This window comes from Erinaceus europaeus, chromosome 5 (genome assembly GCF_950295315.1).
Source record: "Erinaceus europaeus chromosome 5, mEriEur2.1, whole genome shotgun sequence".
In the NCBI taxonomy this organism is placed as follows: Eukaryota; Metazoa; Chordata; class Mammalia; order Eulipotyphla; family Erinaceidae; genus Erinaceus; species Erinaceus europaeus.
In genome coordinates this window covers 4,778,924-4,800,007 of record NC_080166.1, presented here as the reverse complement: position 1 = coordinate 4,800,007, position 21,084 = coordinate 4,778,924, and the positions used below count along the sequence as shown (strand labels likewise).

The window sequence follows — 21,084 nt, the reverse complement described above, 5'->3', positions numbered from 1 at the left end:
CTCTGTGTCACCTCTTGGACCACAAAAGAGTACGATGTCAATGATGACTTATGGCTAGATATGGCCATCTTCCATAGCCAAGAATAAAAATGGGATGGAACACACACACACACACACACACACACACACACACACACAGAAGTGGTGGGTGGAGAAGGAGAAGAGGGGGCATGAAAAGAGAGAGAGAGAGAGAGAGAGAGAGAGAAAGAGAGAGAGATATAAGAACTGCATCCCAAACTTCAAAAATGAGGCCTGCACATGTCTACACTGTAGAACAGTCTGGTTGACTTTTGACCTGACTTGAAATTATTTGAAGCAGCTTACTGACACTTCCAATAACATCACACATAATAGAACACACATCCTGTAACTGAGTCACAGGGAGTCTGACCACTTGAAGTATGTATGGAGTATGGAGATATATATACTTAAGTTGCAAAGTGCTCAAAAAAGAAAAAAAGCCAAACAAAAGCAGAATAGCACTGGAGGATTTGGAAGTACATGAACTACTTCTAAATGGGACAAAGACCCATTTTAGGATTCTTCCATGGTTGCTGCCAGAGTCTTGTTTAAAACCCACCCCCCGACACACACATTTTTCAAGACATCAAGTTTAACAAAAGACCACACCTCTCTTTCCCCTTAGAGAACTAGTCTGATATTACTAGATGTATTTGGGCCATAGAAATAAAACATGCTTTCCAGAAGTTAGGGGGAGAAAAAAGAAGAGCAATAAAAATGTCCTTTTGGAATTAGTAGCTACCACTCTAATCTGAAACTTGTACTGTCCTTTTCAATCATTGCAGAGAAACAATTAATAAAGGAACCCATTAAGCCCTGATTATCGCCACTAAAAAAAAAAAAAAAAAAAAAAAAAAGGAAGGTAGAATTTCAGGCCTTTGAAGTAACTGAGAATGATTCGGGCCTCATTACAGAGATATAATCTACATTCATACATTTATGTTAGTGATTCAGATCTATTGGGAGAGATTGAATTCCGTTAAATAGTGCATCTTTCCTGTGGAACTTTCTCAGGCGAACCTAAGAGGTGCCCTAACAATGCAAAGCAGCAGAGTATTTAGGGGTTCAACTGTGCTAGGAAAAAAAAAAAGACTGCACAGAAAAGAAAAAGAAGAATGAGATGTAATCTCAAAAGCTATGTCAGCTTTCCCTGTGGGATGCTTTCTAAATGCCCTTCCTGTCATTACACAGTACAGAAGAGCAGTGAGGGGCTCGCTGGCTCTTAAACACTACACCTGCTGGAAAGAGATTTTAATAGGAAAGTTTCAAAAGATGTGTTTTCTCCACTTTAGGCAGAATGGAAACATACAAACAAAAAAACTTGTCACTGTAACATTTAAATATCTCCTTCCACTGGAGCAGAAAGCTGGTAAGGGGTACTACGCACTTATGAGAGATAGCAACCAACACAGGCTTCTCAAGAGTGTCCACTGTGAGCTAAAAAATAAAATAAAATAACATGGACTGCAATCAAGCATCAACAGTGTTGGTGCCCAGGGTAGAGAAACTTCAAAATAATAACTTCCTATGTTCTGTAACAGCAAAATCATTATTGTATGGTTTCATGGAATATTACCTTAAAAATGCGGTTCTAATTAGTTGCTAATTCAAACATTTGGATTCTGTTGAATGATTGTACTGAAACTCAAGTCCCTCAGAAAGACTATACATGCTTCAGACACTTGTCAGCTCAGGTATGAAACTGTGAACTAGAAAATCGAAATTACCACTGTGAGTTCATTTTTAAACATCTCTGCTTTAATGAAAGAGCAAGGCTTATTTGACACATGCTTTTTCTTTACTTAACTCTTCAACTGACAGCTGCAGAAATCAGAGCTAATTCTATTAGATTTAAAAATCATCTGTGGTATTCAACACATTGTTGAAATCTTCTGTATAAACATTTCAATGAGTAATAAATAATAAAATTAAAAATATAAACAATACAATTATTCTAGAATTAAATGGTTCTGTTTCAAAGGTTCTGAATGTACAGGGAACTCTAAGAAAATGAAAACAATGTCATTTTTCAGGTCACTAACCAACACAATTATGTGGGCTTTCTTAATGTCTAGCTCTAAAGCTAGATATAACAATTCTTTGTAGTTTTCTCCTATGGACAACTGAGAATGAGACCAGATACACACTAGAGATATTTTGGACTGTTGGACATAGGTGGTCTTTTGACTAATTACCCCCAAATTACAACTGCAGGGGATAAGCTCCCAAGTTCACCTTGAATTGATTCTTCCTGTATGAACATTAGGCTGAACTGCATAAACTTGCTTTTATTACAAGTGAAAACAAACAAATAGTAGTAAGATGCTGACTAGTTCAGACACTTCAATGTAACACAAATGTGCTACTGCCTTCCACAATGTAAGTACTCTGTACTTGTCCCCCCAATTTTTCCTTAGTTTGGAGTAATTATCAAAAGAAGTGATTCTTTTAACCATGACTTCTCTCTTTTACTCATCTCGGAATGGATTATCAGTGTCTTCTTTTTCGTGTCTCTTAATTCTTGCCAAAATTTCCTAGTCAAGCTAGTCAAGCACTTGAATCTCTCCTTACCTGGCTGGAGAGTATGTTTCCATTAGCAATGAGGGAGTCCTGGTGGTGAGTGTCTGACCCACAGAGGGAGACTAGTACTGCAGTTATATAGTCAAACACAGCCTTTACACCATTAAATAGGAGAGAGAGAATAGAAAGCGTCCCTTTATGGCAAAGTGCAAAGGGAATTGCATAGAAAAAAGATAACAGAGAGCAGAATATTTGGCCAAATTGATTAAATCGACACAATCTCAACCAGTTGTGTTCCCTTTGAAGTGGACGCATGAGTCAGTAAATGGCTCTTGTTGGCAATTAGAAATCGGTCATTTTGGTCCCCCCTTCATTTGCAGCAGGAGAGGCGACTTTTTAAGAGGGGGGTCATAAATCTCCCACTAAAAGGAAGAGAGGGACAACGTGTGAACTTTTTACTTCAGCAACGGAAGCAAGAAACCAGTGATTCATTAAAGCAAAGACCTCCTTGGAAGCTGGCTCACAGCTAATGAAGTCTCTCTCCCCTTGCAATGCCCACAGGGTCCAGAAGGGCTTCTCAGCATCTTCTGCCTCCTTACCCAGTCCTGCTTCCCTGGGTGTGTGTGTGTGTGTGTGTGTGTGTGTGTGTGTGTGTGTGTGTGTGTGTGTGTGTGTGTAAGGCAAGGAGCCCAGCACAAAAGAGGGGGGATCTATGCTAGAAAACAAGTGAGAAGAGGACTCCCTGGAGGGGAGGGGATTGGTAAGGGCTAGGGGACAGCAGGGTGTGCCAGACTTGAGGACTCAGCTAGCCCGCCCACATGGCCAAGCAGCCAGCAGCACCCAGAGGCTTCTGCAGCCAGTAGCTGGAGTTGCAGAGAAGGCAGCTGTCAGCCAGTGCTGGAGGGGAGGGAGGGACCCGCAGACCCTGGCCCCCAGAGCCCAGCCTCCCCCCAGCTCCCACCCCCAGCCCCCACCCCCAGCCCCAGCCTCCCCCCAGCCCCAAGCCCCTGCCTCCCCTGAGCCCCAGCCCCCAGCCTCAGCCCCAGCCCCAGCCCCCGGCCCCTGGCACCAGCCCCCAGCCCCAAGTCCCAGTACCCAGTACCCGGCCGGCCCCCAGACCCCTTGGCCCCTGGCCCCCAGCCCTGGCTCCCAGCTCCCTGCTCCAGGCTGCGCTTCCCTGCTCCCCCCTGCCAGGCCCCCTCCCCCGCCCTCTCCCAGGCCTTCCCAGCAGCCGATGGTTTCAGATGTCCCACCGTCGTTTGACCCCCCTCTCCACCCCCACCAGCCCCCCCTTCCCGCCCCCCCTTCTCCATTCCTGCAAATGAGGTTTGACCAGCAGAGTCAGAGCCCACCTCTGGCTCAGAATCACTGACATTTCCACATTTCCACTCCAGGCTTCAACCTGTTTACAAGCGGGCTTTCCAAAGGGAAGGGGTGCGTGTGTGTGTGTGTGTGTGTGTGTGTGCGTGCGTGTGCGTGTGAGTGTGTGTGTGTGTGTGTGTGTGTGTGTGTGTGTGTGGTGAAAGGGGAGGGAAATAGGACCAAACAAAACACCACCAACGCCACTATCACCACCACCACCACCACCATCACCATCACCCCCCTCACGCCCCCACTGAACAAGAAGTGACTTTTTTAGAGACTTCACATCAACAGGCATCACCAAAAAGAGAAAGTAAGTCCGGGAAGAAAACAACAGCGACCAACCGGGCAGCTGCTTCTACTCCTGACAACTCCAAGGGGACCCTGCACAGTGGAAGCCGGCTAGGGAGCTGGGACTCTGCAGAGGAGGACCAGAAAGTGCTTTCTGTCACAGCCTCCAGCCTCCCAGCCCTGTGCCTTGGGGTTTGGCTCCCTGCGCTGCTGCTGCTGCTGTCATTTCTCTGTCTGTCTTTCTCTCTCTGTGTGTGTGTGTGTGTGTGTGTTTGTGTGTGTGTGTTTGTGTGTTGTGTTGTTTTTCCCCCTCCAGACTTTCCCCCCCCTCCATCTAACATGGTGAAGAAAGGAGTGGAGAAGAGAACCAAGTAAGTGAGCATCTCCAGTAAGCAACGCCACCCGCTGTTGCCACCACCACCACCACCACCACCACCACCACCACCACCACCACCACCGCTGCCACCGGCTCCTGCCACTGCGGGCCACCGAGTCCACCGTTCCTCCCGGAGACTGGAGAGACGCACGGATAGGAGCAGGGAGCCCGCAGAGGCAGCCGGCCCTTGGAGGAGTTATGGATGTTGGTGCATTCACTTCTGGCCAGATCCTTGCTCAGAGAGAGCTAAACAGCCACTGCCGCCGCCTCCAGCTGTCGCCTTGCCTCGCACAGGGTCTAACCCTTCCAGCATGTTCCTTCTGATGAGACAATTTCCAGTGCCCAGAGTTTCAGTACAATGTGGAAATGGATACTGACACATTTTGCCTCAGCCTTTCCCCACCTGCCTGGCTGCTGCTGCTGCTGCTTCTTGTTGCTCTTCTTGGTGTCTTCTGTCCCTGTCACCTGCCACCCCCTGGGTCAGGACATGGTGTCTCCAGAGGCCACAAACTCTTCATCTTCCTCGTCCTCCTCCTCCTCCTCCTCCTCGTCGTCCTCCTCGTCCTCCTCTTTCTCCTCTCCTTCCAGTGCGGGAAGGCATGTGCGGAGCTACAATCACCTCCAAGGAGATGTCCGCTGGAGGAAGCTGTTTTCCTTCACCAAGTACTTTCTCAAAATTGAGAAGAATGGGAAGGTCAGCGGCACCAAGAAGGAGAACTGCCCATACAGTAAGTCACAAATGCTCGCTCGCTCGCTCGCCTCCTTTCAGTTATCCACCCCCACCCCACACGGGAGGGGGGGGAATCTGTTCCAGATGTGGCCAGCTAAATATTTACGTCCCCAACCCCTGTAAAATGATTAAGGGGAGTACTTTCACACTAAATCAACCCCCCACACTCCCCTGTGTACGTGGTCCTTGTACCCCTCTCCCCTCAACTTGCTCCTTCTCCACCACACTTGCTGCCCTGTTCTTCCCCCCTCCCCCCTCTCTGGCTTGGCTTGTCACTCTCTGGACCAGGCAGGGCTTCCCAGAGAGTGGTGGCAGTGCCCTGATGTCCCTCTGTCTGCAAAGCCTTTCCCACCTCACCCAAAGGTCTCCTTTCCCTCCCTTCTGGACATGACTCAAGTAAATACACTGCTGTGTTTCCTCTTGCTGGCAGTCTTATTAAGAGTTTTGGGACAGGCTCCTCAAGCTGAAAAGAATTATCCACTGTCAATTATAGGGGCTTTATGGAAACTTTATTGAAGAAAGGAAAGTTAAGTCCACTGGCCTCCCCACTCCGTGATCCCTGTACCCTACCACCTCTCTGGGCAGGAGCGCTAAAGCTTTTTTCTGGTTTTGATTTTTTTTTTTTCTTCAGTCCCTCATGTTGGTTTGAGGGATTGCAGTCCATGAAGTTAGCTTTTCAGGCAGCACCGCAGCTATTTGTCTTCTGCCTGCCTTCTTGGTTGGTAACCTGATGCCTTGTCAATGGCATATGCCTTGCTTTGTGGTGTCCTGTTGGACTCATTTCTTCTGGAGCCTCTCATATTGCAGAGCTGTACTACTACGGCACTGTAAACATCTGGGACTGGATCCACACAGACCTCACACAAATTTCATTGTCATTCTTTTATTTTCAAAGTAAAAGTCAGAGTCTGTTTCCATGACTATAACTTATCCCATAGGATGAGGTTTTTGTCCTCAATGTAAATCATGCCTTTCTTTCCTGCATTTCTTTCCTTTTTTTTTTCCTACCCCTTCCCTTCTTTAGCTCTTTCTGTCCTCCTCCTCCTCCTCTTCCTCCTTCTTCTCTTTCTCTCCTTTTCTTTTTCCTGCGGGGGCGTGGGCTGCATAGGGGGAGGGAGAAGCAACAGAGGAGGGGTGGATATTGTGTCTCTTCTTGAATCAGTCCAGCAAAACCAAATTACTCTGTGGGCTTCCTTTTCCTAGTCACTTTCATGTGGAGAGAAGTATTCATTCTCTATTGACTGCTATTTGAAAGGATCCTGAGGCTATGTAATAGCACATTGAAGACAACAGACAATGACACTTAAACATTTTAAATGACAGTTAGCCTTACCTCAACAGTACTTTCAAGTCACCTTTTAAAGGTGTGTGTGTGTGTGTGTGTGTGTGTGTGTCCACTGTTTGGGAATTCCAAGCATATATAATATTTACCAGCTAACTTAAATGCATGTGTCATACAGTTTAAGCTTTCTTGGCCTGCCTAGAAAGTATCTGGTACTAACTGGAATGACATTTAAGTAGAACCTAGCATTTTCTTTTTCAATGAAGATTTACAAGAACTAAGTTATTTTTCTCTCTTGCAGACTCACATCCATTCAACACTGACTTCTGTTCCTCTCCCACTGCTGCTTCCATTTATTCAAATTAGCAGTATCTTCACAAATAGTAAAAATGCTTGTAGAAATGTATTAAAATGGTCCATTTCATATTTAATCCTAGAGATATTAGGTTGCCGATACACGTTTTAAAATTCTGGCTCATAGAGAATGAAGGAAATGGTGCTATTTAAAGTGATTTATTTATTTTTTAATTATGTCAATCAACTTTATTATGTGGCTCTCTCACAGAGCGTTTACCAAAGTATTTCTTAAACATATACAGTGATGTGTGTGAATTATTTCTCAGTAAATCTTGGGAGTATCTACCCCACAGCCACCCCTACTTACTAAAATAATCACTTTACAAAACAATTCTAAAGTAATTTATTTTTTATAGTCACTTTTGCCTAGATTCACTAGTTATTAGCGTCATTGTTTATGAAGAGGACCAAATAGTTGTATTGGCACAGAGATAGTGTAATGGGGAATAAGCAGGGTGAACGCTTGTCGAAGACTGAGCTGGGAGTTTAGAAAAAGGATTGATTCCTTCGAAGTGAACTGCCTCTTTGTATGTGTAGTCATGTTGGTAAACCAAGGAAGTACAACAATATCTCAGAGTGTAAACCTTGAACAGACTTGTCTTCTTTCTCGGACACTGATTTCCTGTTACTGCTGCGATACTTTAAGTCTTCGTGATGTGAGGCAAAAGCCTATAGCTGCACTTAAAAAACATCATCTGAAGTTACTATTTTCTAAAATAATGACCACTGATTGTGTGATTAAGTATTTAGTAAAATAAATTCCAGGAAACACACTGGATTGTATTTTTACAATTAGGATTATTTCCAGACAGAAAAGTATATAATTTTTATTGTGTAACAACGTGTAGAAAATTTCCACCCTAACTATCCAAAATACACTAATATCACTTCCATATGATGAAGTGCACTAACAGTCCTTGTTAAATTACAGTATCGGACATAGTCATGCACTCTTAATCAGTGGTTGCAAATGGGGGGGGGCGGAGGATGGGCTTGCTCTGTTAGATAATGTCAACCCATAAATAATTTAGGCTTTCTAAGAACATCTGTAACAAAACATAGCAAGTGAAAAGTAGAGGTTGAAAAAGCTTTAATTCCACATGTGGCCGGGTAATCAGAAAGCTGCTACGACTTCCAGCTGGACTGATTCAGCTGAACTACATGGTATCATTAAGATATTGTCTAAATGTTGCATAATTACATGTGAACAAACTTTTGCCATTCCTACAGGGTAACCAGCCAGCCAGCCCACCAAATGGTAGCCTGTTAAATATTAGGGTCTCTAACCTCTGAAGAGTGTCAGTTCCTTGTCCAAAAACCACATTTCAGTAACATTTTCCTAAACAAGTTATTAATTATTCTCTATACACCAAAATGTTCTTTTGAGGTTTGCTTATTTGAAGCTTAATTATCTCTGTTACTTTTGACCCCCAGTATTATTGCTGCTAACATCCAGTGACGGCTTATCTCTGCAGTTCCATGTTTTCAGTATCCTAGGTAATTGAACAACTGCTTTACTGGCTTTTTGCCAGCAAAATGTCTAACAAAAGAAAGATAAAGCAATCACTCACAAGCGTTGCAAAATCATTTTTAACTTCTCTTTCCAAAGCTGGTTCCCAGAAATCAAATGGTTCTAAAAATATTATAGATGCTAAAAAAAAAAAAATTCTGGCCAGTTTGGATGATTATTATAATTTCTTGGGGATGGGGACTGCATTTTTCTCGTTTGCTTCTTTGCCATTTTATGGGAGCCAACTAAATGGCACAGTGATGAATTATATTTCTCCTATTAGAAGTCTGAGAATGCTTGAATAATTTAGAGTAGCTGTGGTCTATCTGTCACTAGATACGCACAGACTCATTTAGTATTTGTTTTATCATTCTTTACATCTTTGAGCTTTGCCCTTGAAATATAACCACTCCAGTTCTGGTCTCTGAGGAAGGCTGAATCCAGCTGTTAGGTGTCTTTGCCACTGGAACTGAGGGACTTATTTCTGGACATAAATAAAACAGCTGTGGGCTTCTCTGATGGCTGCCACTTTTAGAAAGGGGGACTCTAACCTAGTGTAAAGAAAGCGCATCTCTGAATTTGAGACAGCCAAAGGTGGATATTCCCAGAACAGAAAGCCACACTGTTGTTTATGAGACTTTTCAAGAAACTTTGGGAGATAACAGAGAAATACTGTGTTCAGTCTCTAGTTCTTTAAGTGATAGCTAATTTAATACCCACAGTAGTGCTAGGATTGAGATATAGTTATGCGCATTTTTATAATGAAAACAAAGTCTCTAAAAGATAAATAATCTCCCCCATTATTTGCTAGAATTTGTCAGAGCCAGGACTCAAATCTAGCTCTATTTGATTATATCACTGCCTGTTTCTTCTATGTCTCTGTTACTGACAATACTGTTATATTAGACTTAGACACCCCCATGTCTAAAATAATCAGTGGTCCAAAACCTTATTTTCTTCTACAAATACCAGTAGTTCTTCAAAGTGAAACTGAAACCATCAAAAACAAAAAATGGCAGTGAGACAGAAATAGATATCGTAAAGAGTAATTTTAGTATATATAATAATTATATATAGTATATATCTTTAAAAAAGGATTAGATAATACTTTAAAGAAGGAAAGTGAGAGGGGGTCGGGCGGTAGCACAGTGGGTTAAGTGCACATGGCACAAAACATAAGGCCCAGAATAAGGATCCCAGTTCGAGCCCCTGGCTCCCCACCTGCGTGTGTGTGTGTGTGTGTGTGTGTGTGTGTGTGTGTAGCGACATTTAACAGGCGGTGAAGCAGGTCTGCCGGTGTCTTTCTCTCCCCCTCACTGTCTTCCCCTCTGCTCTCCATGTCTCTCTGTCCTATCCAACAACAACGACAACAACAATAATAGTAACAGCAACGAGGATAACAAGGGCAACAAAAGGGGAAAAAAGCCTCCAGGCGTAGTGGATTAGAGCCCCAGCTATAACCTTGGAGGCAAAAAAAAAAAAAAAAAAAAGAGGTAAAGTGAGCAGGAGAATTGGTAAGAAACAACAGAGGGTCGGTCGGTATTATCGTCTAATAAATATACGGCAGTCTTTTTTTTTTTTTCTGAAGAGAAAACTTATTTACAATCTAAGACTTCTGTTGGTGTCTTATCTAAGATGTGGTTGTCCCCAAGATTTGATTGTCTAATTTATAACTGGCAGCCCTTAATCATGAGCATGGAAGATTTATGAATGTTGAAGGCACTATATTTAATGTTTACATGACACTGTCCTTTTATCCTTACTACTTTGCTACCATATGGACCCTCCACTAGGTGACTTTATCATAAATCCACTAAAATGCACAGTTGCAGTTTCCTCTTTATAAACCTGATTTGTAACCATGTACTAAAGAAATCCGGGAGAGCAGCTGGCAGATCACATGCCAGTATTGGAGTATGAGAATCCAGTCTCAGATTCTAATTCAGCATCACTAGGTCTTGGGTATTTCCGTAATCTCTTACCCAAAGTTACCAATTACTTCTTTAAAGCAGGTGTTTTCACATTTGCACTTCAGCACAGAATTTAAAAGAAGACATTTTATTGAATGTAGAAATATCCATTGCACATATATCTTCCTAATTTTACCAACCCATTTAAAGTGCGCGCACACACACACACACACACACACACACACACCAATAACAACAAACCTATTGTAGAGGATGAATGACCAAGTTCCTGTACAATTAATTTAATGTTCAGAAGTAAAAACAATTTATTATTCAAATGTCTAATTTTATACAGGCCAAAAAGTTGGCAATGAATTGACAGGCCATTTGAAATGGAGCTAATGTTCCCAACGTTTTATGAGCTGCCTGTGAATAGCTGGTCTTTCCTAGACTTAGATGTCAGTGTGCTTATCCAGAGTTAAAGTACACGTAACATTTCTTTACTACGCTTCAGTAGGAAGTGTAATACATGTACTAATTAAAAGCTCCAAGTTATTTTTAACATTTATTCTGTGAACTTTGCAGTGAAGAATTATTTAGATGACATTTTTAGTATTACTCATGAAACACGGTGTCATCATTAATAGTTGATGTTTGCTTAATGGAAGATAGTAGCATTTCCCCTCCCAGGAATTTAAATTCTCTTAATTTTCTAGAGTAGATTTATGCCACTATAGTTTTATATAGTCTAGAAAAGCATTGGATCTAACTTTCTCAAAGTATTTCTCTGCAGAAGTACATAATCTCTCAAGCTATAATAAGACGATATGAGATCATTTACACTTTCCATTTCCATATGTGCTAATGAATTTGTAGATTAAAAATATACATTTTGGGGCTGGTATAGATAGCATAATGGTTATACAAAAATTCTTCATGCATGAAGCTCCAAAGTTCCATTTTCAATTCCCCATACCACCATAAGCCAGAGCTGAGCAATTCTCTGGTGAAAATAATAATAACAATAAATATATGTATATATATATACACTTTTTCATGAATTATACTTTATTTTTAGAACCTCTTATCTTTCTATGCAGTGAATCAGTTTAACAGGTGATAACCTAGAACTGTGTCCTTAGAATCAGTGAAAGAAAACATTTGCATCTGGAAAAGCTGTTACTGGTTCCACGATACTGGACTAAGGGCTGCAAAATGTCGATGTGGTACAGAATGCCTTCACACTCAGTACTAAATCAGCACAGATCTTGCACCCACGGAAAATTTCAGGCTATGTAAAAGGCATCCAGGCCATCCACGAAATAATGACCTAAGGACTCCTTGCTTTTAAATCAGTTCAGTTCTGTTCTTTCTTTGAACACTGTGTTCTAATTAGAACTGTAAATCAAAGAAGACACTCTAGAGTAGATTCCCATGTAAGGTGGACAACTGGACAATGACTTTTTACTGCTGCTAACACGTGCATCCAATTACCATTTGATAGATTCATTGTTCTGGCAGTAAAGCATTGCCTTTTTTTATAGTTCACCTAATAATTCTTTAACCTAAATCTGGTCACCTTTCCCTATATCTAATCTGTCAGTGGCTGTGTTCTCATTAATGAGGAATTTCTGAACGTTTGGTATGCTTTCTATAATCAATGATGACATGCTGGCATTAACGGATCAATTAGCTGCAGTAGGAGACTTAAACTATTAAGTAGACGTCTCTCTAACATTCAAGTAAATGTCGACTGAACATATACTCTAAGATGTTCACTGCAGTTAAAACTCAATTATGAATAAAGGCAATCAGTTACAGTTGAATTCTAAGTGACAATGGCAAGATGGAAATTAAGAGTTTTTAAAGGCATCTTTATATAATCACAGTCACTTTCAAGGACTTCGTTATTTCATCCTTACCCTTCTCTGATAAATTGACCTCACTTGAAGATAACGTGACATATTCATGGAGTCTTTCCTTTCCAAGGCCTATCCACGTCTTCCTCAGATTTCTGTCTTGAGACAGTCATATATCTGAAAAGGCCAGCTGTCACAACCCTTCTACAGAGGTGTTTTGAATACCAGATACCACCCCCTACACCATTCCAGTATTTTCCTCTTTTCCCCAGTTCTAAATCTTCACGAGCTACTGAGGCTGGAGAGAACCACTGAGCACAGTGCTTTGCACTCCGGGAACATTGCCGACCAATCAGCTGCTAAGATAGCTTTGGATGTGCAAGACCCATGCCAGTTTCTGTTCTAAGCTTGGACATTCTTAATCATATAAAACTGACAAATTTCATCACCAGTCTCTACTCACTTGAATATGCAGTGAAACCTCATGCCAGCAGTCAAGACAGTGTTTTCTATCCTTGTCTGCCTGTAGTGAAGTGGGTGAAGCAAGGCAGGTACCTTTCTGAGAATCGACGCTTTCAGGCTGCTGACCAAGTCATCATTCTGTTGAGACATTTTCCTTTCAGGTTAAATATTCTGTTTCCACTAACTCTCACTGCAGGTTCATATTTCTTCTAGATGGTTTTGTTATATGCAACACTAACTATCTTGACATTTTCCTTATCTTTTTTTTTCTATCTCTGTATCTTATAAGAGGAAGCAAATATTATTTAAAGTACTAAGTAATTGTTACTTAAAATTATGATTTTGCTTCTAGTTCACTGACCACTTATTTGAAAGAAAATTGATACTAATTTGGAGTTCTTTAATATTTCTAATTTTCATAATTCACGTAATCTATAAAATTTCTATGTACACCTTAACCAGATGTATTTCTTTAAAATGAAATCCATCTTCTCATTACTACTGACTATCAGTGGGCAGAAACATAAAATATGATCTGTATGGATATGCCCAGTAGACCAAGTGTAGAAATAAGTATATTTTTATTAAGGAGATATTGAGAGAGTGAATTAATAGCACACAGGCATACTTATATGCTTAAAATTAATCTTTATTTATTTATTGGATAGTGACAGCCAGAACTGAGAGGGAGGGGAAAATGGAGACGAAGAAAGACAGGGAGAGACACCTGCAGCCGTGCTTCACCACTTGTGAAGCTCCCCCCTACAGGTGGGGCCGGGTGGTGGTGCACCTGGTTGACCACACATGTCACAATGCTCAAGGACTCATGTACTTTAAGAAAAATAAATAAACTCTTTTACACTGATTATAGAAATACATTTTTTATCATATGTATAATTGGATGATTTAGACATGTTAAATATATCTGTACTGTAATATGGGCTAAAAGTTGAAAGACAAGCTTCTTTTTACAAATTATTTAAAGATATGCATTCATGTATATCCAACATGTAAATAACCTTGATTGATTGGCATAGTTATTAAAATGCAAAAGTAATACTCTAGCGTCAGCAAGATAGATCACTTGAGCAGGTGCCTGCTATGTCAATTGTAAGACCCTGGTTCGAGCCTTGTCCCCACCACACTGGAGGAAAACTTGCTTGCTGTGTTGCTAAAAGCCAGTACCAGGACAGTGAACCATAAGTACCAATGTAGGAAACCATCTTCTTGGGGCTGGTTTTGAAATATCTCTGTAAATGGATATGATTTCACAAATAAGGAAAAACGAGTAGTGTGACTATTAATTAGACTATAAAGTATAAGGACTTGATCAACAAAACTCTCCAAGTTCTCTGATGTGGAAGAACTTGAGCATGACAAGGAACGCACAATTAGAATGTGTGGAGTGAGAGGAAAAACAGAAAGCAGGAAAGGCCACAGAGCATTTAGACACATGCTGTGGGGAAAGGAGGGGATGCTTTGCCAGAGTGATCAAGACAAGGGTTTTGAACTCCCAGGCAAGAGATCACGCTAATGAGTAGTGCTGCAGAGGGCTGACATGACAAGAAATGTGTGAAGGAAATATAACCCAAGTCCTGGCAGTTGAGTGGGCGTTGAATTAGCTGAAATAAGAACCTGTGAGCTAAAAAGGATTCCACAAGTAATCACAGGCACTATACAAAGTTAGGAAGCCTGAGGCTGAGCTCCTGCTGTGGAAGCAGTATGACAAAGGCATGAAGAGTGACTACAAGTATGGACTGCAAGTGAGCCATAAAGTCACGGATACGGACTCATCTGAGGACCAAAACTTCAAGACAGTGGTGTGTGACTTGGATTAATTATCATCAGTGAGATAATGTTATCAATATATCTTTCCTCTGTGAGGAAAAGTAAGATTTCCTCACAGAGGATAATCTAAGTAAGATTATTAATAATTATAATAATAATTAATAATCTAAGTAAGATTATTAAATCATTTAATCAATAGAAATGTATTGAGTTCTGATTTGTGCCAAATATCATTGTGGCACTTGGATACACTGCTGAAAAAAAAATACAATTTTGCTTTCCAGAGAGTCAATATTGAGTACTTAAAAATTCACTAGAATATTGGGAGTCGGGCAGTAGTGCAGCAGGTTAAGTGCGCGTGGTGCAAAGCACAAGGACCGGCATAAAGATCCTGGTTCGAGGCCCCGGCTCCCCACCTGCAGGGCAGTCGCTTCACAGGCGGTGAAGCAGGTCTGCAGGTGTTTGTCTTTCTCTCTCCCTCTCTGGCTTCCCCTCCTCTCTCCATTTCTCTCTGTCCTAACAACGACGACATCAATAACAACAATAATAACTACAAGGACAATAAAAAGAAGGACAACAAAAGGGAAAAAAATTTGCTGAAATATTATCTTTATACAATTTATATTTTAAATCAGCCTTCTTTTATTGATTGATATACATTTTTATTTTTTGAAGAAAATAAAAAAGGAAAAAGCACAGAAATCTTTGAGTAGGTATAAACTGCAGACTTTGATATTAAAATAACCAACATTAATTTAATGTCAATGCCTGGTTGAAAATAAAGCAGAACTCAACTTATGCAAGGAACACTAAAAAAAAAATCTTATTTATGCCAAATGATGTCATCCTTAGCATTCTTGAGGAGCTCAATGATCACCACTTGGAAATGTACAATAGTCTCTACAACAGAGAACTTCGTAGGAGTCCCTGGGAACTGGAACCACTCACTCATCAATATTACTTACTTCACTTGTGTATTTTTTCTTGTCATTGCTGTTCTAAATTGTCTTGGATTTACTTGCCTTTGGTGGTTAAGAAAAGAAACAAAGTAGGTTACAGTTTTTTCTTGCGAAGGGGTGATCCAAAATGTTTTTAAAACAAACTAGGATCAGGATCAGATAGTATATATAACAGTTTCCACTGTTAAGACCCTGAGGCTGGGAGATAGGTTTCTTCATGTTGAACTTGGGTTCTAAAAACCTCTCGCTGTGTGACGGCAAATGACTCTCGGGATCTTTGCAAGTGGTGTAACATGTCAGATGATCATAACATTTTCACCTACGTCACCATTGGAAAGGCGAGCTGTTGATTTACAAATGAGACTAGGATTGTAAGTTTCTCAATATAAGTCCTGGCCCCTTTTAAAAACTCAAAAATGTTAGCTCCTATGACCATTTTATGCTCTGACTACACTGTTTTTAACTAACTCATTTTCTTTGCTTTTTTTTTTTTTGGCCTCCAGGTTTATTGCTGGGGCTCTCTGCCTGCACCACGAATCCACTGCTCCGGGAGGCCTTTTCCCCCCTTTGATTGCCCTTGTATTTTTTCTTTTCTTAACGTTGTTGTGGTTATTATTATTATTATTGATGTCATTGTTGTTGGATAGGACAGAGAGAAATGGAGAAAGGAGGGGAAGACAGAGAGGAGGAGAGAAAGACAGACACCTGCAGATCTGCTTCACCGCCTGTGAAGTGACTCCCCTGCAGGTGGGGTGCGGGGGCCTCGAACCGGGATCCTGATGCCGGTCCTTGTGCTTTGTGCCATGTGCGCTTAACCCGCTGCTCTGCCCCCCCCCCCCAACAACTATTTCCTTTTCTTACTCCCCTCGGCATTAATTTTCATTTCATACTTTGTTCCCCCAAAGTGTGTGGCTTTTCGTTGCTATCCTGTTATTGGGAGAGGAGTGTTGACAGCACAGTGGTTGACAGACTGGTATAGTTTCTCAGGGGCGGGTTGCTAGGTGTCTGCGCATCACTTCCAACAGCAGCGTCTCTCTCCAGCTATGTGCGCTGCACACCCAGTGTCTTTGCGCAGCTCCGCCCAGTGCAGAGCCCTTTGCTTTGCTGCAATACACTCCTCGCAGTCATAATTTCTGCCACCCCCTGTAGACCTGTGGAGTTCCATTCCGGCTCTCCTCTTTCCCTAATTCTTTCTTTCCAGGGTTCAGCCCAATGCTTCCTCTAGGAAGTCTTCCTGGCCTATCTTCACAAAACCTGGCTTCCCTAAATACCTCTTTATCTAATATTTTGATGTAATATCCTGCTTGGTTAGTCAACACATCTGATCCCATCCCTTTGGGAGCAAGGGCTTTAACTATCACATTGCCATTCTAGGAGGCCTTAGTTCAGTGTCTGACATATAATGGACTTGCTCCTCTTTAAAAAAAAAAAAAAAAATTCAAGGGACCGGTGGTGATGCATCTGGTTGAGTGCACATGTTGCAGTGTGCAAGGACCCAGGTTCAAGCCCCTGTTCCCCACATGCAGGAGGAAAGTTTTGCGAGTGGTGAAGCAGTGTTGCAGGTGTCTTTCTGTCTCTCTACCTCTCTGTCACCCGCTTCCCTCTTGATTTCTGGCTGTCTCTATCCAATCAATAAGGATAAAAAGGTTAAAAAATTTAATTATTTTTATTAATTTATTGAATAAAGACAGCCAGAAATGGAGAAGGAAGGGGGATGATAGAGAGGGAGAGAGACAGACAGACTGCAGCACTGCTTCACCACTTGCAAAGTTTTGCCCTTGCAGGTGGAGACTGGGCAGCCTGAATCCGGGTCCTTGCATAGTGTAATGTGTGCTCCACCAGGTACACCACCATCCCGCCCCTTGGCCTTTCTCTATATACTTACTGGCGAGATTATTCTTCTGAAATACATACCCTTAGTTCAAACCACCTCAACTCTCTTTGATTCATTCATATGGTATGGAATGTGTACTCATTATACCACCTACTTGAAGAGCAGTAGTAGATCAGGTCAATTATTTTAATTATTTTTAATCCCATCCATGAATTTAATTTTTATATTTTTTAATATTTTGCACGTGCGTACACACACACACACACACACACACACACACACACACGTGGGGACCAGCTTTGAAGCTGGTCCCCTGTGCAGAGTAACGTGCTCTCAGTCAGGTTGCCACCACCTGGCCCCAGCTATGATCTTAATTTTTAAATTCAATAATTCTGAGAATGCAGAAAACAAGTTTGTACCATTATGAAGTTGAGTAGCAGTGAAAGTGGCAGAAAGCACAAGTTATCAAGCATGAGGACCTGGGTTCAAGCCCCAGTCCCAAGTTAGTCATGGGGCAGTGCTGCACGGGCCTCTCCCTGATATTTCTGACTCCCTCAACCTTCCCCCCTTTATATCTTTCTGCTTCTCAACTCTGTTAAAACAAACAAAGTGGGAAGAGGGATCTGGCATGATAGAAACTTGAAGGCACTGAGTACCAGAGATAGTCCTGGTGGGGAAGAAAACAACAACAGAAGATGAATGCTTCATTTAGCTGAATTGAACTTTTTAAACGCATGCAAACTTTTGAATGGAAATATTATGTAATCCTAGATTCTCAGATCTGCCTAAGGATGCTATTGAACAATGTTCAGTGGAAATAAATAATGTTTTTCTTCCTTTCAAAGTTGATGCTGGCTGTGAGATAGTTATTTATGGGTCCCAAGTTGTATTTAGGTTCTGATGTGATTTGCTCACAAGAAATGAGCCATTGTAGGGAATTCATTGAGAGCAAAGGAACATGCTCATGGTCTTGGCTGTATCAAAACATTAACCAGGAGATTTTTTAAAGCAATTCATGTTATTATTTTATCTTGGCTTCAGATACTTGAACAATAAAATGAGGGTTTAGAGCTAATTATTTATAATTTCTTTGTTGCCTATAATAATGGAAAGAAAGAAGACTGGTTCAGAGATAGAGACACCAGTACTTGATTTGAAAATCTTATGATTAACCAGATTACTCCGGATGTTCAACTAAGTAATCACTGTTAACAAAGAGTCCTCTGGGGCCGACAAAATAGTCCACTTGACTGATTTGATGGTTTGGCACATGTACTACTCTGGGTTGAGACATGCTTCCACATGCTTCCCTGCTGTGGTCTCTTTCCTTCCCCTCTCTCTCTCTCTTTCTCTCTCTCCTATCTGTAAAAAAAAGATTTTAACTGAAAGAAAAAAGATTACTGCAAAGAAGAACTCATTAGTACAACTAGCTAACCTTATTTTATTAGATACTAGACATATGATTAATGGGTTACTTTAGTCATCTCAAGAGATGTTAGGGATAAAAATGAGATTATTCAAGAAAAATCTAAGGAAGATTTTCATATTTCATGACATGAATTCTTGTAACACACATGGGAGACTCAGTGTTTTTGAGAATGGGTTAGCAGTGAAACACCGCTGACTTGAACCAAAAGAGAAAATGGAAAATGAAGAAAAACCGTGAGACTCCCAAAACTGTACAGGCAAAATACAGACCGCTAGAACTTCAAACACATGCTAGTTTTCAAGAAAAAAGAAAGAAATGTGAAGTGTGAAGCCTTAAACACAAAAGATAGAACCACAAGCAAAAAGACAGAGACTCATTTATGGGTTCAGAGGCAGGACCCTCAGATAACAGAATAATTCCCAAGCCTTGAAACCCCATGGAATTCACCCTCCTGGTTTTACAAAGATCTTTATTTTTATCTATTTTATGTGATATCTATATCTATATCTATATATAGAGAGAGATTTAAATGATCCAGTGAAAGATGGCAGTGAGACCACCAGCCTGGTGCATGTGGCATCTGAGAGCAAGCCTCAGGCATGCTGACCCTGCCAGTGTCCAGCCTTCTCCTGACACCCTGAACAATGAGTGGATTTCTATTATTTGAGGCCAGCAATTTCCCCATAACTTGATGTAGTGGAATTAGGAAAATAATGATCAACAAGAGCTTCAAGTTACCCAATTTAAGGATAATTTGACAAAAGTAAAGCAATTTTTTTAGATTTATTTATTTTTTAATATTTATTTATTCCCTTTTGTTGCCCTTGTCTTATTGTTGTAGTTATTATTGTTCTTGTTATTGGGTAGGACAGACAGCAATGGAGAGAGGAGGGAAGCCAGAGAGGAGGAGAGAAAGACAGACACCTGCAGACCTGCTTCACCGCCTGTGTAGCGACTCCCCTGCAGGTGGGGAGCCGGGGGCTCGAACCGGGATCCTTCCGCCGGTCCTTGCGCTTTGTGCCACGGGCACTTAACCCGCTGCGCTACTGCCCCTGAATCCCATAAAGCAATTTCTTACCAGAGAAAACACAAATATGCATGTGACCATTAGTGGGAGGTCTTTATCTTTAGTGTTCTATCTTTCCCTCTTCCCATCTGTCTGTCTCTCTGTCTGATTAAAACAACAAAAAAAGTCAAACTAGAGTAGTGAAACCTTAATGATAAAAAGATAAATAGATAAATAATTAGCAAGCATAGGGAGCTGTAGGTTGAGTAAGGAGACAGCATAATGGCTATGCAAAAGACTCTCTTTTCCCCCCATTCACCTAAATGACATAACTGACATGGAGAATCAGAAGACTTGCCATAATTTGTTGGCTTCGTTACAAATTTAACAAGTTGTATTTCATTGGGTCAAATTTTGAGACTTCTGTTCCCTTAAACAAATGGGGACTCTGCTATCATATTTTCTTTTTTAAAAAATTTCATTTTTGTTGCCCTTGTTGTTTTTATTATTGTTGTTGTTGTTATTGTTGTTGATGTCATCGTTGTTGGATAGGACAGAGAGAAATGGAGAGGGGGGAAAGACAGAGAGGGGGAGAGAAAGATAGACACCTGCAGACCTGCTTCACCGCCTGGGAAGCGACTCCCCTGCAGGTGGAGAGCCGGGGGCTCGAACCGGGATCCTTAACCTGGTCCTTGTGCTTGGCACCACGTGAGCTTAACCTGCTGCACTACCTCCCGACTCCCTGCTGTCATATTTTCAACGTGTGTAAGAAGCACCGGAGGAAGATTTCTATCCCAGATCAGATATTGGTATCTAGCAGTACTGGGCTGCCCTGTTCAGATCATGATAAACCATAATAACATTCTCCCTTTTTCTTTTCATCCTTCCTATATGCTTTCTTCTCTTCATTCTCATTAACAGATAGACTGGATAAACTTGAGTATGAATCAAATCAAGGTGTGGGGGAAAGTAGTGACACAGGACTATTACACAGCAAAATACTCTCAATCCATGTGATGCTTAATTTTCTTTTAGTTTTCTACCTCTTTCTTTTAACAAAAGTGAGTTTACTTCTATTTTCTTCTGCCTCCTAGATTTTATTGCTCTGAAGCTCCTCTCAATGCAGTGGGGGCCAAGTCTGAACCAAAGGTACATGATCTATGTGATTTATTTTGTCAGTCCGGAGATTACTTCTATTTTTTCAAGTAATTTTTTATTACCTTTATTTATTTATTGGATAGAGACAGCCAGAAATCGAGAGGGAAGGGGGGATAGAGAGGAAGAGAGACAGAGAAACACCTGCAGCCCTGCTTCACCACTCACAAAGCTTTCCCCATGCAGATGGGGGCCGGGGACTGGAACCTGGGTCCTTGTGCTCTGCTAAATGT

General features: G+C 41.4%; 1 protein-coding gene across 1 annotated transcript in view; it reads left to right on the top strand.

The window, feature by feature from the left end:
* The first annotated feature begins 4,442 nt into the window (after window positions 1-4,442).
* The window catches only part of FGF10 (fibroblast growth factor 10), a 93,993-nt gene continuing 77,351 nt past the window's right edge, over window positions 4,443-21,084 (top strand). The window contains exon 1 of the mRNA XM_007517627.3: window positions 4,443-5,298. Coding sequence (XP_007517689.1) covers window positions 4,929-5,298 — 370 coding nt within the window. The 5' untranslated portion in view covers window positions 4,443-4,928. The remainder of the gene's footprint in view (window positions 5,299-21,084) is intronic.